This window comes from Gorilla gorilla, chromosome 3, assembly GCF_029281585.2.
Source record: "Gorilla gorilla gorilla isolate KB3781 chromosome 3, NHGRI_mGorGor1-v2.1_pri, whole genome shotgun sequence".
NCBI classification, from domain to species: domain Eukaryota; kingdom Metazoa; phylum Chordata; class Mammalia; order Primates; family Hominidae; genus Gorilla; species Gorilla gorilla.
This window is the reverse complement of record NC_073227.2, coordinates 96,426,275-96,440,063: the sequence shown is the minus strand read 5'-3', so window position 1 is coordinate 96,440,063 and position 13,789 is coordinate 96,426,275. Positions and strand designations below refer to the sequence as shown.

At 40.4% G+C, this 13,789-nt stretch overlaps 1 protein-coding gene across 1 annotated transcript in view; it reads left to right on the top strand.

Moving 5' to 3' along the window:
- The window catches only part of SCARB2 (scavenger receptor class B member 2), a 52,422-nt gene that overhangs the window by 22,475 nt on the left and 16,158 nt on the right, over positions 1-13,789 (top strand). Inside the window, exons 3-4 of the mRNA XM_019025410.4 lie at positions 10,339-10,486; positions 11,737-11,925. Coding sequence (XP_018880955.1) covers positions 10,339-10,486; positions 11,737-11,925 — 337 coding nt within the window. The remainder of the gene's footprint in view (positions 1-10,338; positions 10,487-11,736; positions 11,926-13,789) is intronic.

The following is a 13,789-nucleotide window of genomic DNA, read 5'->3' as shown; positions in this document are numbered from 1 at the left end:
CAGCCAGATCTCGTGAGAACTCACTATCTCGAGGACAGCACTAAGCCATGAGGAATCCTTCCCATGACCCGAACACCTACCAGGCCCCACCTACAACATTGGGGACCATATTTCAACATGAGATTTTGAGGGGACACCAAAACTGTATTATTGGTCTTCGTAGATTAATTGTTTTAGTCTGTACAAGTCAATATGTAGAATTATAAAGATGAACCCTGTTGCTATATGAAGAAATCTAAGAAAATACTTGGGTCCTCATTTTAAAAAGCCATTTTGTATGTGTTCTATGCCTGATGAAACATTGTGTACTGGGTAGAGAAAGTTTGTATTTTAAGCTCTCCCACTGGCAATAATTAGAAGTTGAACCAGGATCAGTATCTAAGTGTCCCATTGTTTGTTGTTGTTGTTATTTTTAAATGAAATTCCTTAAGATGTGATGGAGACTCTGCAAACTATCCAAAATAGTGTCATTCCAACATGTTAGCAATATTTAGAATTATTAATGAGATACTTTACAATCTTTTTTTATACTGTCTTTGAAATCCTGTGTGCATTTTACACTTATAGAACATTTCATTTCAGACTAGCCACATTTTGAATGTGCAATAGCCACATGTGTCTAGTGGCTACCCTATTAGACAGCATAATTCCAACCATACTCCCATGATTTTTTGTTTTTTGTTTGTTTGTTTGTTTTTGAGACAGTCTCCCAGGCTGGAGTGCAGTGGCATGATCTTGGCTCACTGCAACCTTTGTCTCCCAGGTTCAAGTGATTCTTCTGCCTCAGCCTCCCCCGTAGCTGGGATTACAGGCACGGCCACCACGCCTGGCTAATTTTTTGTATTTTTAGTAGAGACAAGGTTTCACCATGTTGACCAGGCTGGTCTCGAACTCCTGATCTCAAGTGATCCACCCGCCTTGGCCTCCCAAAGTGCTGGGATTACAGGCGTGAGCCACCATGCTTGGCCACTCCCATGATTTATAAGCTCCCCAGACACACTGCCTTGCCAGTATTCATGCTGTTGCTTCAGTCAAGAATGAATTCCTCGGCGCTACCTCTCTTGACCTTCACATCTTACTTAGTGCAAATGCTGTCTCCTCCTGAGACTTGCCTGACTTCGGATACTCTCCCTGTTACATCTTATTTAAAATGTCAAGTAGACTGGGCACAGTGGCTCACACCTATAATCCCAGCATTTTGGGGGGTTGAGGCGGGCAGATCACTTGAGCTCAGGAGTTCGAGACTAGGCTGGGCAACATAGCAAAACTCCATCTTTAACAAAAATACAAAAAATTAGCCAGGCGTGGTGGCATGTGCCTGTGGCCCCAGCTACGTGGGAGGCTGAGGTGGGAGCATCGCTTGAGCCTGGGAGGTGGAGGTTGCAGTGAGCTGAGATTGCACCACTGCACTCCAGCCTGGGTAACAGGGTAAGACCCCCATCTCAAAAAAAAAAAAAAAAAAAGTGTCAAGTATACCACTTTATAGCACTTGTAAAGTGGTATGTTGATGTGGTTTGGTTGTGTCCCCACCAGCCAAATCTCAGCTTGAATTGTAGTTTCCATAATCCCCACATGTCATGGGAGGGACCCAGGGGGGTAATTTAATCATGGGGGCAGCTACCCTCATGCTGTTCTCTTGATAGTGAGTTAGTTCTCACGAGATCTGATGGTTTTATAAGGGACTTTTTAAAAACCCCTTTTGGTTGGGCGCGGTGGCTGATGCCTATATTCCCAGTGCTTTGGGAAGTCAAGGTAGGCAGATCACTTGAGGTCAGGAGTTTAAGACCAGTGTGGCCAACATAATGAAACCCTGTCTCTACTAAAAATACAAAAAGAAAAAAAAAATTAGCTGGGTGTGGTGGCACACACCGGCTAAGGCGGGAGAATCACTTGAACCCCGGAGGCAGAGGTTGCAGTGAGCTGAGATCACGCCACCGAATGCCAGCCTGGGCGACCGAGCAAGACTTTGTCTCAAACAACAACAACAACAACAAACAAACAAAAACCCTTTTGCTGGGCACTTCTCCTTGCTGCTGCCACGTGAAAAAGGACGTGTTTGTGTCCCCTTCTGCCATGACTGTAAGTTTCCTGAGGCCTCCCCAGCCATGCTGAGCTGTGAGTCAATTAAACCTCTTTCCTTTATAAATGACTCAGTCTCAGGTATGTCCTTATTAGCAGCATGAGAACAGACTAATAAATATGTGCATCCATTGTGACAGTGACTAAGTGCATTTTAATAATTGGCTTAGGTATCTGTCTTTCTTCCCAATGTACTGGAAGCTCCATGGGGTGCAGTGACCAAGTCCTTTCGTCTCTGACTGTCTACTATTTAATGAATATTTGTGGAATATGTGAATTAAACATCTTCAACTGTGGTTTAAATTCATAGGACACATGGAAAAACTAACACTATAGGACACAATTATTAAAAAGTATTTAAAAGTAATGACAAAAAACGCAGTTACTTTGCACCCACCTAATAGCCGGAACCATAGGACTTAGTTCAGGAAACCCAAATATAGGTTCAAGAAAGGGGAATCAGGCCCTGAAAATGAATGGCTTTGTTAGGAATATGCATATGTGCAGTGCAGGCTGCTAAGAGCTCCTTACAGGGCTGAGTGGGTTGTGAGATCTGGGATTTGTAGAAAAACATGGCTTTTTAGGGAGCTGTCCAAACCTTCTACGGGGCCTGCTAGTCTCTACATGTGCCTTTTGCGGTCATTCACTGGATTTGATTTCTGTCACTTGTGGCTTTATGATGCTATTGTTTAGGCTGGATAAGACAGAACATTCCAGAAGCTTCTGCTCCAGTGTTTTCTCCCAACTGAGTCAGCTGACTCCATCAATTGTATGCCAGGGGGCCTGGGGCAAAGGAAGGGGAGGGCATGTAGCCCCTTTCGCCAGTTAGTATGGATTGGTGTGGTGGTGGGAAACCTCTGAGATGGGGAAGGGCCAAGCAAGGCTGTGGAGGGCCTAACTCATCTGACACAGGATTTACAGTGGCACATTTCCCAAACCTTTCACATATTGGGGAGTTCAGAATAGTAATGTTTTTGGAAAAAGATGATGGGCATTCCAAATGTTGATAACAGCCAGTCAGTCTGGTTTAAGGAATGAAGTGTATTATTTACATTTTTGTAAAGCTGCAGATTGAGCAGCCCTGGAATGGGTCTGTGAATACAAGGCTCATTGGCCTCATGATCCTTTTGCTCAGGGACATATTTGTATAAAATTTGTATCAAAGTTGTGGTATCCCATGGCTTCTGCAGCCTTTTTGAGGTTTATTTTTTGTCTTGTCAGATACCTTTTTCTATTTTGCCTACCGTTTAACATTTCAAGAATTAAAAAAGAAAACAATTTGTCTAAGGGCACTTCCAATTAATTTGCATATTTCTAAGAAGTATTTACTAAATTTACAGTATCCCGTGAAATATCTTATTTTGGGGTTTCTTAGTTTTGCTGTTTGGATTATTCATTTCTATTTTAGGCTTGTATTATTTAAAAAGATGTAAGGGCTAGATCTTAAGTTATTTTATTATTCATTGATATCAAGTAATACTGGATTTTCAAATATAATCAACATATATAATATATACAGCATTATCTTTAAGAGTGTAAACTATATTTTATATTATAAAAATTACACATATATATGTGTTCCATATATATAATCACTAAAGATCAACTTGAAAATGCAGTAAAGTTTTGAACAAAAACTACTAATCCATGGCTTCACTGTCTCAAAAATAACCAATGCTAACTAACATTTTAGTGGATATCTTCTTGGCCATTTTTCCATGGATGAGTTTTAGATGGTTATCATACTATGTACATATACAAAATATACATGTTTTTTATTCACCTAATGTTATAGCATAGGATTTTTCAATGTTATATTTTGGTCTTCATACAAATGAATTTTAATGATGATTATATTTAATAGAGTAAATGTATTACTACACTTAACTGTTCCTTTCCTGAACATGTAGATCCGTTTTCATTTTCTCCTCTGGTTACCTCGTGGGTTGAATGTTCTCCTCATATTTGCCAGCCAGTTGTGTTTCCACACTTTTAGTTCTTGTCCTTTGTCCATTTGCTTATCTGGGTTCTGGAGTGTTCATGGCACTCTGTGAACCTTTTATGTTTCATTTGGGGCAACTGCTTTTCCATTGTTTACCTTGTCAATTTTTAAAATGTGTTGTAGTCAAGTCTGTTCTTTTTCAACATTTCTATCATGTCTGAGCTTTAAAAGTCTTACTCCCTTCAATGGTTTGATGTTCAAGTCGATTTTCTTATAGTTCTATTTTTCCACATTTAATTTCTTCAGGATCTAAGTGTCTTCCTTGCAATTTAGCAAAGGCAGGAATTTTGTTTATACTGTCTAATTCTGTCCTATTAACCCTTTAGTTCTTTAACCGTCTCTGAGCCAAGCTGTATAAGAAATTTTTTTAACATAAAGAGACAACAAAAAATTTAGGAACACCGTGATCATTGTTTCCATTATTATAGGAGAATGCTTTCTCCTTTTTTCTAAACTTGCCTCGCTTTTCTCTGATAGTGTTTTTAGATTGGTAGCTAAAACTGTATTTGTTTTGCCAAAATAGAAACAGATTTTGGAAAAAAAAATCCTTAAACTGCTCAGAAGTAAAAAAAAATAGAAAAAGATCTCTCACACCATCTTATCATGCACAAAAGGTTGTGACCAGGTATGTGTGAGTTTTAAATGCACGTGGTACATTAGGTGAATTGCCTATGTGAGCCTATGGGTCACTGCCTGGGGACAGGGAGACCAGGGAGATATTTCCATCTTAAGGAGTGAAACTGTTTCTTGCACACTGTCAACAAGCGGGTGAGTCTTCTCCCGACCCTGCTCTTACCACTTCTTCTCAGTATCCTGCTTTGTATCTACAGGTTGCTGCCTTCAGTTACCTGAGCGGGCAGCGTACTCAAAGTTAAGGGTAGAGGCTCCTCAGCCTGTGCCTTTGGCTGGCTCCCCTTGCTTTCCCTCTTCTCTGTGGTCACCCTAGGACTTCAGTACTCCTTTCACGTTGATGTGTTCATCACCTCAGCCTCGCCTGGATCTGTGATGGTCTTTTAAAGCGTGTCCTCCTCCTCCAGGACCACAGCTTTCTCACTCCCCACGTGGGAATGCTTTCATGCTTGCTGCCCACCCTCGCCCCACCGCTGCCTCTGTTGGAACACCCCCTTCACCCTCCCACCTGCAGAAGCCCACTTTTTCCAGAATCAAGCAAAAGTGTCTTTTGCAGGAGTCCCCTTCCAGTTGCCATCCCTCCCTCCTCTGTATGCCCACAGTGCGTTTACTGTGAAGGAGGTGGCCTCTGAAGGCAGTCTCCCATGCTCTACTGTGGATTCTTGGAGGACCAGAACCAGGACTTAATGTCGCACCATCTCAAGAGCTTAGCACAAGCCGTTGCACATGGTATCAGTAGTTAATCCCTCCTAAGCAGCAGGTGTGCCAGGTAGTGTTCTAACTGGATTTATGTGGATTTCATTCTCACAACAACCCTACAAGGTGAGTACGTTATTACCTCCATTTTACAGATGAGGAAACTGAGGCACAGAAGCAGTGAGTAAGATGAAACCAGGGTTGAATGTCAACCCTACCAGCCAGATCTCAGTCTAGTTTGTATCCAGTGTATGCCCAATCACTTCTTAATAGTAATTCTCAACAGAGGATTAGGCGAATGAAGGGACCAATATGACTGAAAGATAACGATTCTATGATAGTATTATACGCATCCAATTTATCAAACACCTCTGAGGAATTAGATATACCGATGTTAATTTTCCACCTAATTAAAATTATTCCTTTTGATTTCCACTCCTTATCTCAGTCTATTGTTTCTAAAATTATTTCTAAAACCAACCATGAATTTTCCTGCCTGATTAAATAGTTCATGGAGCATAACTGAACCTTGTCTTAATGACAAGGACCATCATAGTAATGCACAAATGTTATACTATAGTCTGAGATTCATTAGCATCTACTAAATACCAGGGACCATGCCGGGCACTTTTAAGTATAGTTCCTTGATTAATTGCCTAGGCTGAAAATTTGATTTGTTTTTTGTTGTTGTTTTTGTTTTGTTTTTTCAAACTCTTGTTTGTATTTCTGAAAGTTCATTTGGTCTTCTTTGATCTTGTAGGACAGTAACTGATCAATATGCCCCTCTCTGCAGGCACCAGTCTTGGCTTACACAAAAGTTTGGCTTTGAAATTTCCTCTCCTCCTCCATATTCCAATAAATTACTGTAAATTAACCTCTGTGTAAAATCAAGGAATACCCTGAATGAGAGGTGAGGTCACCAGGATTCTAAACCTGGCCCTGACACTTTCGATTGGTCCTGAATCCACATATCCTTATCTATAAAAAGGTGGAGTTAATGATTTCTAAGTGAAGGGTCTTTGGTTATAAGCAAAATAAACTACCTCTGGCTAATTTAAGTAAAAGGGGAATCTATTTGAAGGCTATAAAATAGGTTAACAGAATCAAGGAAAGCAGCTTGGAAGACAAAAGCAGGATGCAGGGCAGCTTTAAAGATCCAGGTCACGAGAGTGTATTGATCATCACATCATGTGTCTGCCACTGGGAGGAATCCTGTCTTTTACTGAGTTTTCTTGTTTTTAAATTAAAAAAATTTTTTTTTTGGTAGAGACAAAGTCTTGCTCTTTTGCCCATGCTGGAATGCAGTGGCATGATCATAGCTCACTGTAACGTCAAACTCCTGGGCTCAAGCCATCCTCCCACCTTAGCCTCCCAAGTAGCTGACACTACAGGTACATGTCACCACGCCTGGTTCTTTTACTGTGTTTTCTATCTTGAGGCACTGTGCTCAGGATTCAGAGGCCAGAGGAAAGGAATTGGTTGAGCTCAGGTCCCATAGCACCCTTGACTGATGGTCTTACACAGCTGTACAATACAAGAGAGGAAAGCAAATCAGGGCTATTACCAGCAGAAAGCGGAATGGTTGTCTAACAAACGAAAAGTCCACTGCAAACACTGAACTTCAAGCTGTGTAAGTGGTTTAACACGGAAGTGTCTATCAAATTTTTAAATATATTCTTTGTAAACTGGAAGGGCATGTAATTTATCATTAGATTTGGCTTTGGTTAGAGGCATTTGTTAGAGGCATTGGCTGGTTTCATCCTACAGGCGTTTCTTAGGTACCTGTTAGGGGAGGTTGTCTCATACAGAGAGAGGAGCACCTTGTGCTAATGAGAAAGACTTGGGATCAAGTTCGCACTCTTCTGCCTGTGCTCTGTGTCCCCAACTGTGAAGTGGGGCAATACTACATGCTGTATTTGTACTACATACTTGTAAGGATTAAATAAAATAAAATAATGTGGGTTAAACTCTTTGAAGAGCTATGCAAGGGTCAGCTATTTATAGGATTAGTGGGCATAGCTTGGTGCTTAGTGTGATACGATGTGTGATACGTGTATATGTGATATGAAGTATGCTTCCTTCTATACACTTGACAGAGTATAGGATATAGACATGATGAAATATATATTTAGTCTTCCTCCATTTCCTGGCATACAGCTCCTAAGTTCCTTGGAATCGCTTAAGTGATAAGTGTCTTTTTGTATGCTAGTGAATTGACTGATGACTGGCAGCCTCTATGGCTCCTGGATGGGAGCTGGTCCTGAAAGAAGAGGACAGGATTAGAGGGTTGGGACTTTCAGCCCCACCCCCCAACCTCCCAGGAGGGGAGAGGGGCTGAAAGTTGGGTTGATCACAAATGGCCAGTGATTTAATCAATCATGCCTATGTAATGTAGCTTCCATAAAAAACCAAAAGGACTGAATTTGGAGAGTTTCCAGAGAGCCAAACATGGGGAGGTTCCTGGAGAGTAGCGAGTCTGCAGAGGGCATGGAAGTTCTGAGCTCCTTCCCCTACACTTTGCCCAGTGCATCTCTTCATCTGTATACTTTGTAATATCCTTTATAATAAAATGTAAGTGTTTCCCTGAGTACTCTGGGCTGTTCTAGCAAATTAATTGAGCCCAAGCACGGGGGGATGGGAACCCCAATTTATAGCCATTAGTTCGGAAGCACAGGTAAAACAGCCTGGGGCTTTTGATTGGCATAGGAGGTGGAAGGCAGTCTCAACCTGTAGAATCTGATGCTGTGTCCAAGTAGAAAGTATCAGAATTGAACTGAATTGGAGGACACTGCAGAATTATTGGTGCAGAGAAAACGCCACACACTTCTTGGTGACCGAAGTCTCAGAAGTCTTCTGTGTAAGTCGTTACAGTATGAGAGCACAGAAAAAAATGGTTTGTTTTTTCTACTGGAGAAGATACAAAGACTCATCTATTTGTATGCATCTATATGAATGCATTTATTTTCTCATCTGTTTTTATTTTAAAGTCTAGAAGGGATTTAAGAGGTATAAAGAGATACAATATACAGACGGTCCTTGACTTATGATGATTCAACTTGAATGATTTTTTGATTTCGCGATTGTGTGAAAGTGATACGTATTCGGCATGCCCCTCCAATGACAATAGAGTTACATCCAGATAAACCCATCGTAAATTGGAAAGATACTAAGTTGTTGAATCAAAAACAAACTTTCAACTTATGATGTTTTCAACTTATGATGGGTTTACTGGGACATAACTCCATCATCACCGAGGAGCATTTTTACGTACAAGTTTCAGCCTTCAGCTTGCTTGCAGTCTACCTGAGGCTACATGATAATTTCACAATCTAAATGATGTCACTCAGAAGTTTCTAATTGAATGCTAAAGACATGTACGGACATCCACAGGTGGGTGAGAAAAATCCCTGTGCTGCTATGGTTGGGAAAGGCCTCAGAGGAGGTGTGGGTAGCCCAGCTGGCCAATGCCTTCCTAACCTGTGCTCTTAAATTAGCTCTGTTCAATAGAAATATTACATGAACCACATGTGTAATTTAAGATTTTAAGATTTTCTAGTAGCCACATTTTTTAAAAAGTAGAAGGAAGCAGGTAAAATTAATTTTGATAATATATTTTAATTTTACCCATTATAACTGAAATAGCATCATTTCAATATGTAATCAATATAAAAAAAGGTTGGCACTGTTTTTGAAATTCTGTATATATTTTACACTTACAGCAAATCTCAATTCCAGTTAGCCACAGTTTAAGTACTCAGTAGTCACATGTGACTAGTGGCTACCATGTCAGACATAATAACCCTAGCTGGTTTAGGAAGAAGGAAAGATAAGCAAAGGGAAAGAAACAAAAGTCACTGGAATTTATTGAACACCTACTATGTACCAGGCAGGGCTAGGGCTAGGGCTAGTGTGAGGCATTTGATGAACAAAAGATCAGATCCTGTTTTTATTTAAAATTTTGTTCATAATAAATTTTTGGCATAAATTTTGGTTTTAATAAATAGTGCATTAAACTATTTATCTTGATTACTACTTGTTTAGGCACCTCTTACATCACTCACACTGACTCTAGGCCCAGCCCTGGCACCAGGCGCTTTCTAAGAACTTTCTAATGCTTCATTTGGGGGCTCTAACTTGAACCAAACTGTGCTGTATATCAGAAACAGAGACCAGGTGTGGTAGCTCATGCCTGTAATCCTAGCATTTTGGAAGGTCGAGGCAGGAGGATCACTTGAGTCCAGGAGTTCAAGACCAGCCTGGGTAGCATAGTAAGACCTCATCTCTACAAAAAAATAAAACAATTAGCTGGGTGTGGTGGCATGCTTCTGTACTTCTAGCTACTTGGGAGGCTGAGGTGGGAGGATTGTTTGAGCCCAGTAGGCTGAGGCTGCAGTGAGCTGTAGTCATGCCACTGCACTCCAGCCTGGGCAACAGAGTGAGACCCTATCTCAAAAAAAGAAACAGGAGTGAACTCCTGTAATTTACTAAGCCTTGGGCATTATTTTTTTAAATAAAATTTCAATTTAATTCAATTTAGAAACAAGAAGACATTGGTAAACAAATTGAAATTCAAACTAAATCTGTGAACCAAACTGAAAATTTTGAAAATACTTCAGGACCAAACCATAACCCAGGAGAGAGTTCATCGGCTTTGATTCCCGGTCAAGGTTACCCTCAACTATTGCACCTCCCTAATCAGGGAAGAAAAGAAGGAAAACAAAGTTTTTGAGAAGACTCTATCGTACGCCTCGTTTCCTTCCCACATTATAGCTTCGGTCTCCAGCTTTTTAAGGCTTAGTAGCTGCAGTCTCTATATGATGTTATATTGGGAATGTTATATTGAAAATACAACTTGGATGCTGAAAGAAAGGAAAAGTCTTGCTTATTAAAGTGGTGTCTATTTTCAAATAAAACCCTTTTCTTTCTTTTAGGGAACTCAGAAACAAAGCAAATATTCAATTTGGAGATAATGGAACAACAATATCTGCTGTTAGCAACAAGGCCTATGTTTTTGAACGAGACCAATCTGTTGGAGACCCTAAAATTGACTTAATTAGAACACTAAATATTCCTGTATTGGTAAGTAGGCATTTTAATACCATTAAGTTGGATTTTGGAAGAAAGGAAAAAGCTAAGTTAATGCTCTTTATGATTTTACATTTAGGAGCCATTAAGTTATGTTGAAATATACATATATAAAAAGAAAAATACTTTTTTTCTTCTTTTCTTTAAAGTACATCTTAGACTTTTTTCTAAGATGTATCAAATAAGGTCTTTTCAAATGATGACAAAATTCAGATTTTAGGATTTGTTTTCATAATTTCTTCCTGGGTGTTCAGGATTAGCAATTGTGCAAATAAATATGCCCCTAGGATTTTTTGGTAGCTAATAATTTTAAAAATGTTTATTTGCCCCTTGTTTTCATTCAGAAATTCTAGCAATGAAATTTGTATACCATTTCTTCAGATTTTTATGTTGGATTTTATACTCTCAAAATTCATAAATTGACACCAGAAATCAACAGACTGGCAGCCTACTGTGATTTCAGTGGGCTCTGTTTATAATGGTAATTCTACCTAATAACGACACCTATTCTACATCTATTCTATACTGAGACCCATGAGACTTTCTTTTTTTTTTTAAATTAAATTAATTTATTTATTATTAATTTTTTTTTAAGACAGGGTCTTGCTCTGTCACCCAGGCTGGAGTGCAGTCAGTGGCTCCATCACAGCTCACTGAAGCTTCTACCTCCTGGGCTCCAGGGATCCTCCTGTGTCGGCCAGGGACTCCAGGCGTGAACCACTGTGCCTGGGCTGGCCCAGTAAACATTCTAATTCACCTACACCAACCCCTGCCGACTCTCCCACCCTAACCCCTAGGTGACCGCTTCATATGCAGCTGGACACTGATGATGGACCCAGGACCTAGACAGTATGAGGTCCCTGCCGCCTAGTCCCAGGGGTGTAGGTCGGGTTTATAATGAGCCTCTGGCCCTGCTTAGGAGGAAGGTAGCGCCACCTTGTGGCCAAAGATGCCCACATGTTTACAAGAGCTTTTCCCCTTTTGTGGTGTCTGGATAACTCAGAGCCTGCAAATGGTCTCTCTGTAAATATTACACTTACAAAATGCGGTACTGAGAAAGGACAGAGAAGAGGCTTTGTCTTCCATATGCAGCCAGAAAGGAGCTCACTGCCTGATTTTTCAGCTATTTAATCTCAACCTTTACATTTATATTTCCAACCCCCTTTGCTAAGGGGTAGTAGGAGAGAGTGGATGGAGGTGCTTTGGAGGGGATGCTGCTGTCTTAATATACCTCTGCTCCGCAGACTGTCATAGAGTGGTCCCAGGTGCACTTCCTCAGGGAGATCATCGAGGCCATGTTGAAAGCCTATCAGCAGAAGCTCTTTGTGACTCACACAGTTGACGAATTGCTCTGGGGCTACAAAGATGAAATCTTGTCCCTTATCCATGTTTTCAGGCCCGATATCTCTCCCTATTTTGGCCTATTCTATGAGGTAAGTAGATTTTTCTTTTCAGAACCTCTTTTTTTAGCTGACAGTGGGTTGGGGCACCCCAAGCCAGATTAACTTTGAGTTTCTTCTAGAAATTGCCTAGAGTTAAGATATCTTGTAGAGTATGTGAAAAATGGAGTGTTTTTTGGAAAGAAAAAAAAGCTTGAGGCCGGGTGCGGTGGCTAATGCCTGTAATCCCAGGACTTTGGGAGACCGAGGTGGGTGGATCACTTGAGGTTAAGACTTTGAGACCAGCCTGGCCAACATGGCAAAACTCTATCTCTACTAAAAATACAAAAATTAGCCAGCTGTGGTGATGTACACCTGTAATCTCACCTACTCAGGAGACTGAGGCAGGTAAGTTGCATGAACCCAGGAGGCAGAGGTTGCAGTGAGCTGAAATCACACCACTGTACTCCAGCCAGGGTGACAGAGCAAGACTCCATCTAAAAAAGCCAAAAAAACAAAAACAAAAACCCTGGAGTGCAGTGGATAGTTGGGAAGTTGGTAAAAGATAAAATAACCCCAGGAAGAGGATTAGATTAGGGGTGTGCTCTGGGATTGTGATGAGTCTCCTCAGCTTTAAATTTGCAGCTGTTTTCTGGCTCTGCCTGTTCAAGAGTCTTACCCTCTTCATGTAATCCTGTAGCATTCCAGTTTTTATGGCAAACAGCAATAATTGTGTCCCTGGGCCTTCAAGGTTATATAAAACGTAGAAATTGTTAAAATAGAATTGTGAGCAAGTTTTAAAAAATTATATGTGTGAGAGACAGAAGTCCTAAAAGTAGGGCCTCACCAACTCTGAATGCATCATTCCGGAGAAGCAGACCAGGCAGGAGTTCCCTAGAGGGTCCTGTCTCAGAGGAATATAGCTTCACAGGACCAGAGGAAGCACAGATTTCCTGTCAAGCCCTGACTGAACCTCTCTTCTAGAAATAATTTCAGGAGAGCCTCCTACTGAGAGATATTATGCAAAGGTTCCCTCGAGGCCCTTTTGGTCCCAGTGGCTTCAATCCATCAGCCAAGTAGATCTTGTTGCTAATATCTCACTGTTTGTCAGATAATTTGCATTATATAACTCACTTTTTTTGTTTTTACATCATTGAATTCACCAGACTGATAGCCACACTATCTTATGTGGTTGTGAGGATTTCATGAGATGATTCATGCAAAAATTTTAGAACAGAGCCAGGAATATTATACTCAACAATTGTTCACTCCTATTATTATAGAGGAGCTACTACCTGTGCTATTTCTGAGAAATCATAGCTACATGCCCAAATAAAGAATTTTAGGAATGTATAGTGTCTGTATGTGCCCTTAAGAAGTATAACTTGGAGAGAATATACAATTGAAGAAACCTTAATTGAAAATAGGGCTATATTAATACCATCTTCTTCCAGTGTAGCTATTCTGGTATAATTGGTCCTGGTCCTGGACTTAGGCTTTTAAATTTGTTATTATTGAGAAATAATTCACTTACTATAAAATTTACCATTTTAAAATGTACAATTCAGTAGTCCTTAGTATAGTCACAAGGTTGTGCAACCATTACTGCTAATTCCAGAACATTTTCATTATCCCAAAAAAGAAACTGCATACTCTCTTAGCAGTCACTCCTATTCCTGTCTTACTCTCCCAGGCCCTGGCAACCACTAATCTACTTTCTGGCTCTGTGAATTTGCATATTCTGGACATCTCATATAAATGGAATCATATAATATATGCCCTTCTGTGTCTGCTTTTTAAATTTAGTGTGATGTTGTCAGGGTTCATCCATGTTGTAGCATGTATCAGTGTTCCATTCCTTTTTATAACTGAGGAATATTCCGTTGTGTAGATATACCACATTTTGCTTATCCATTTA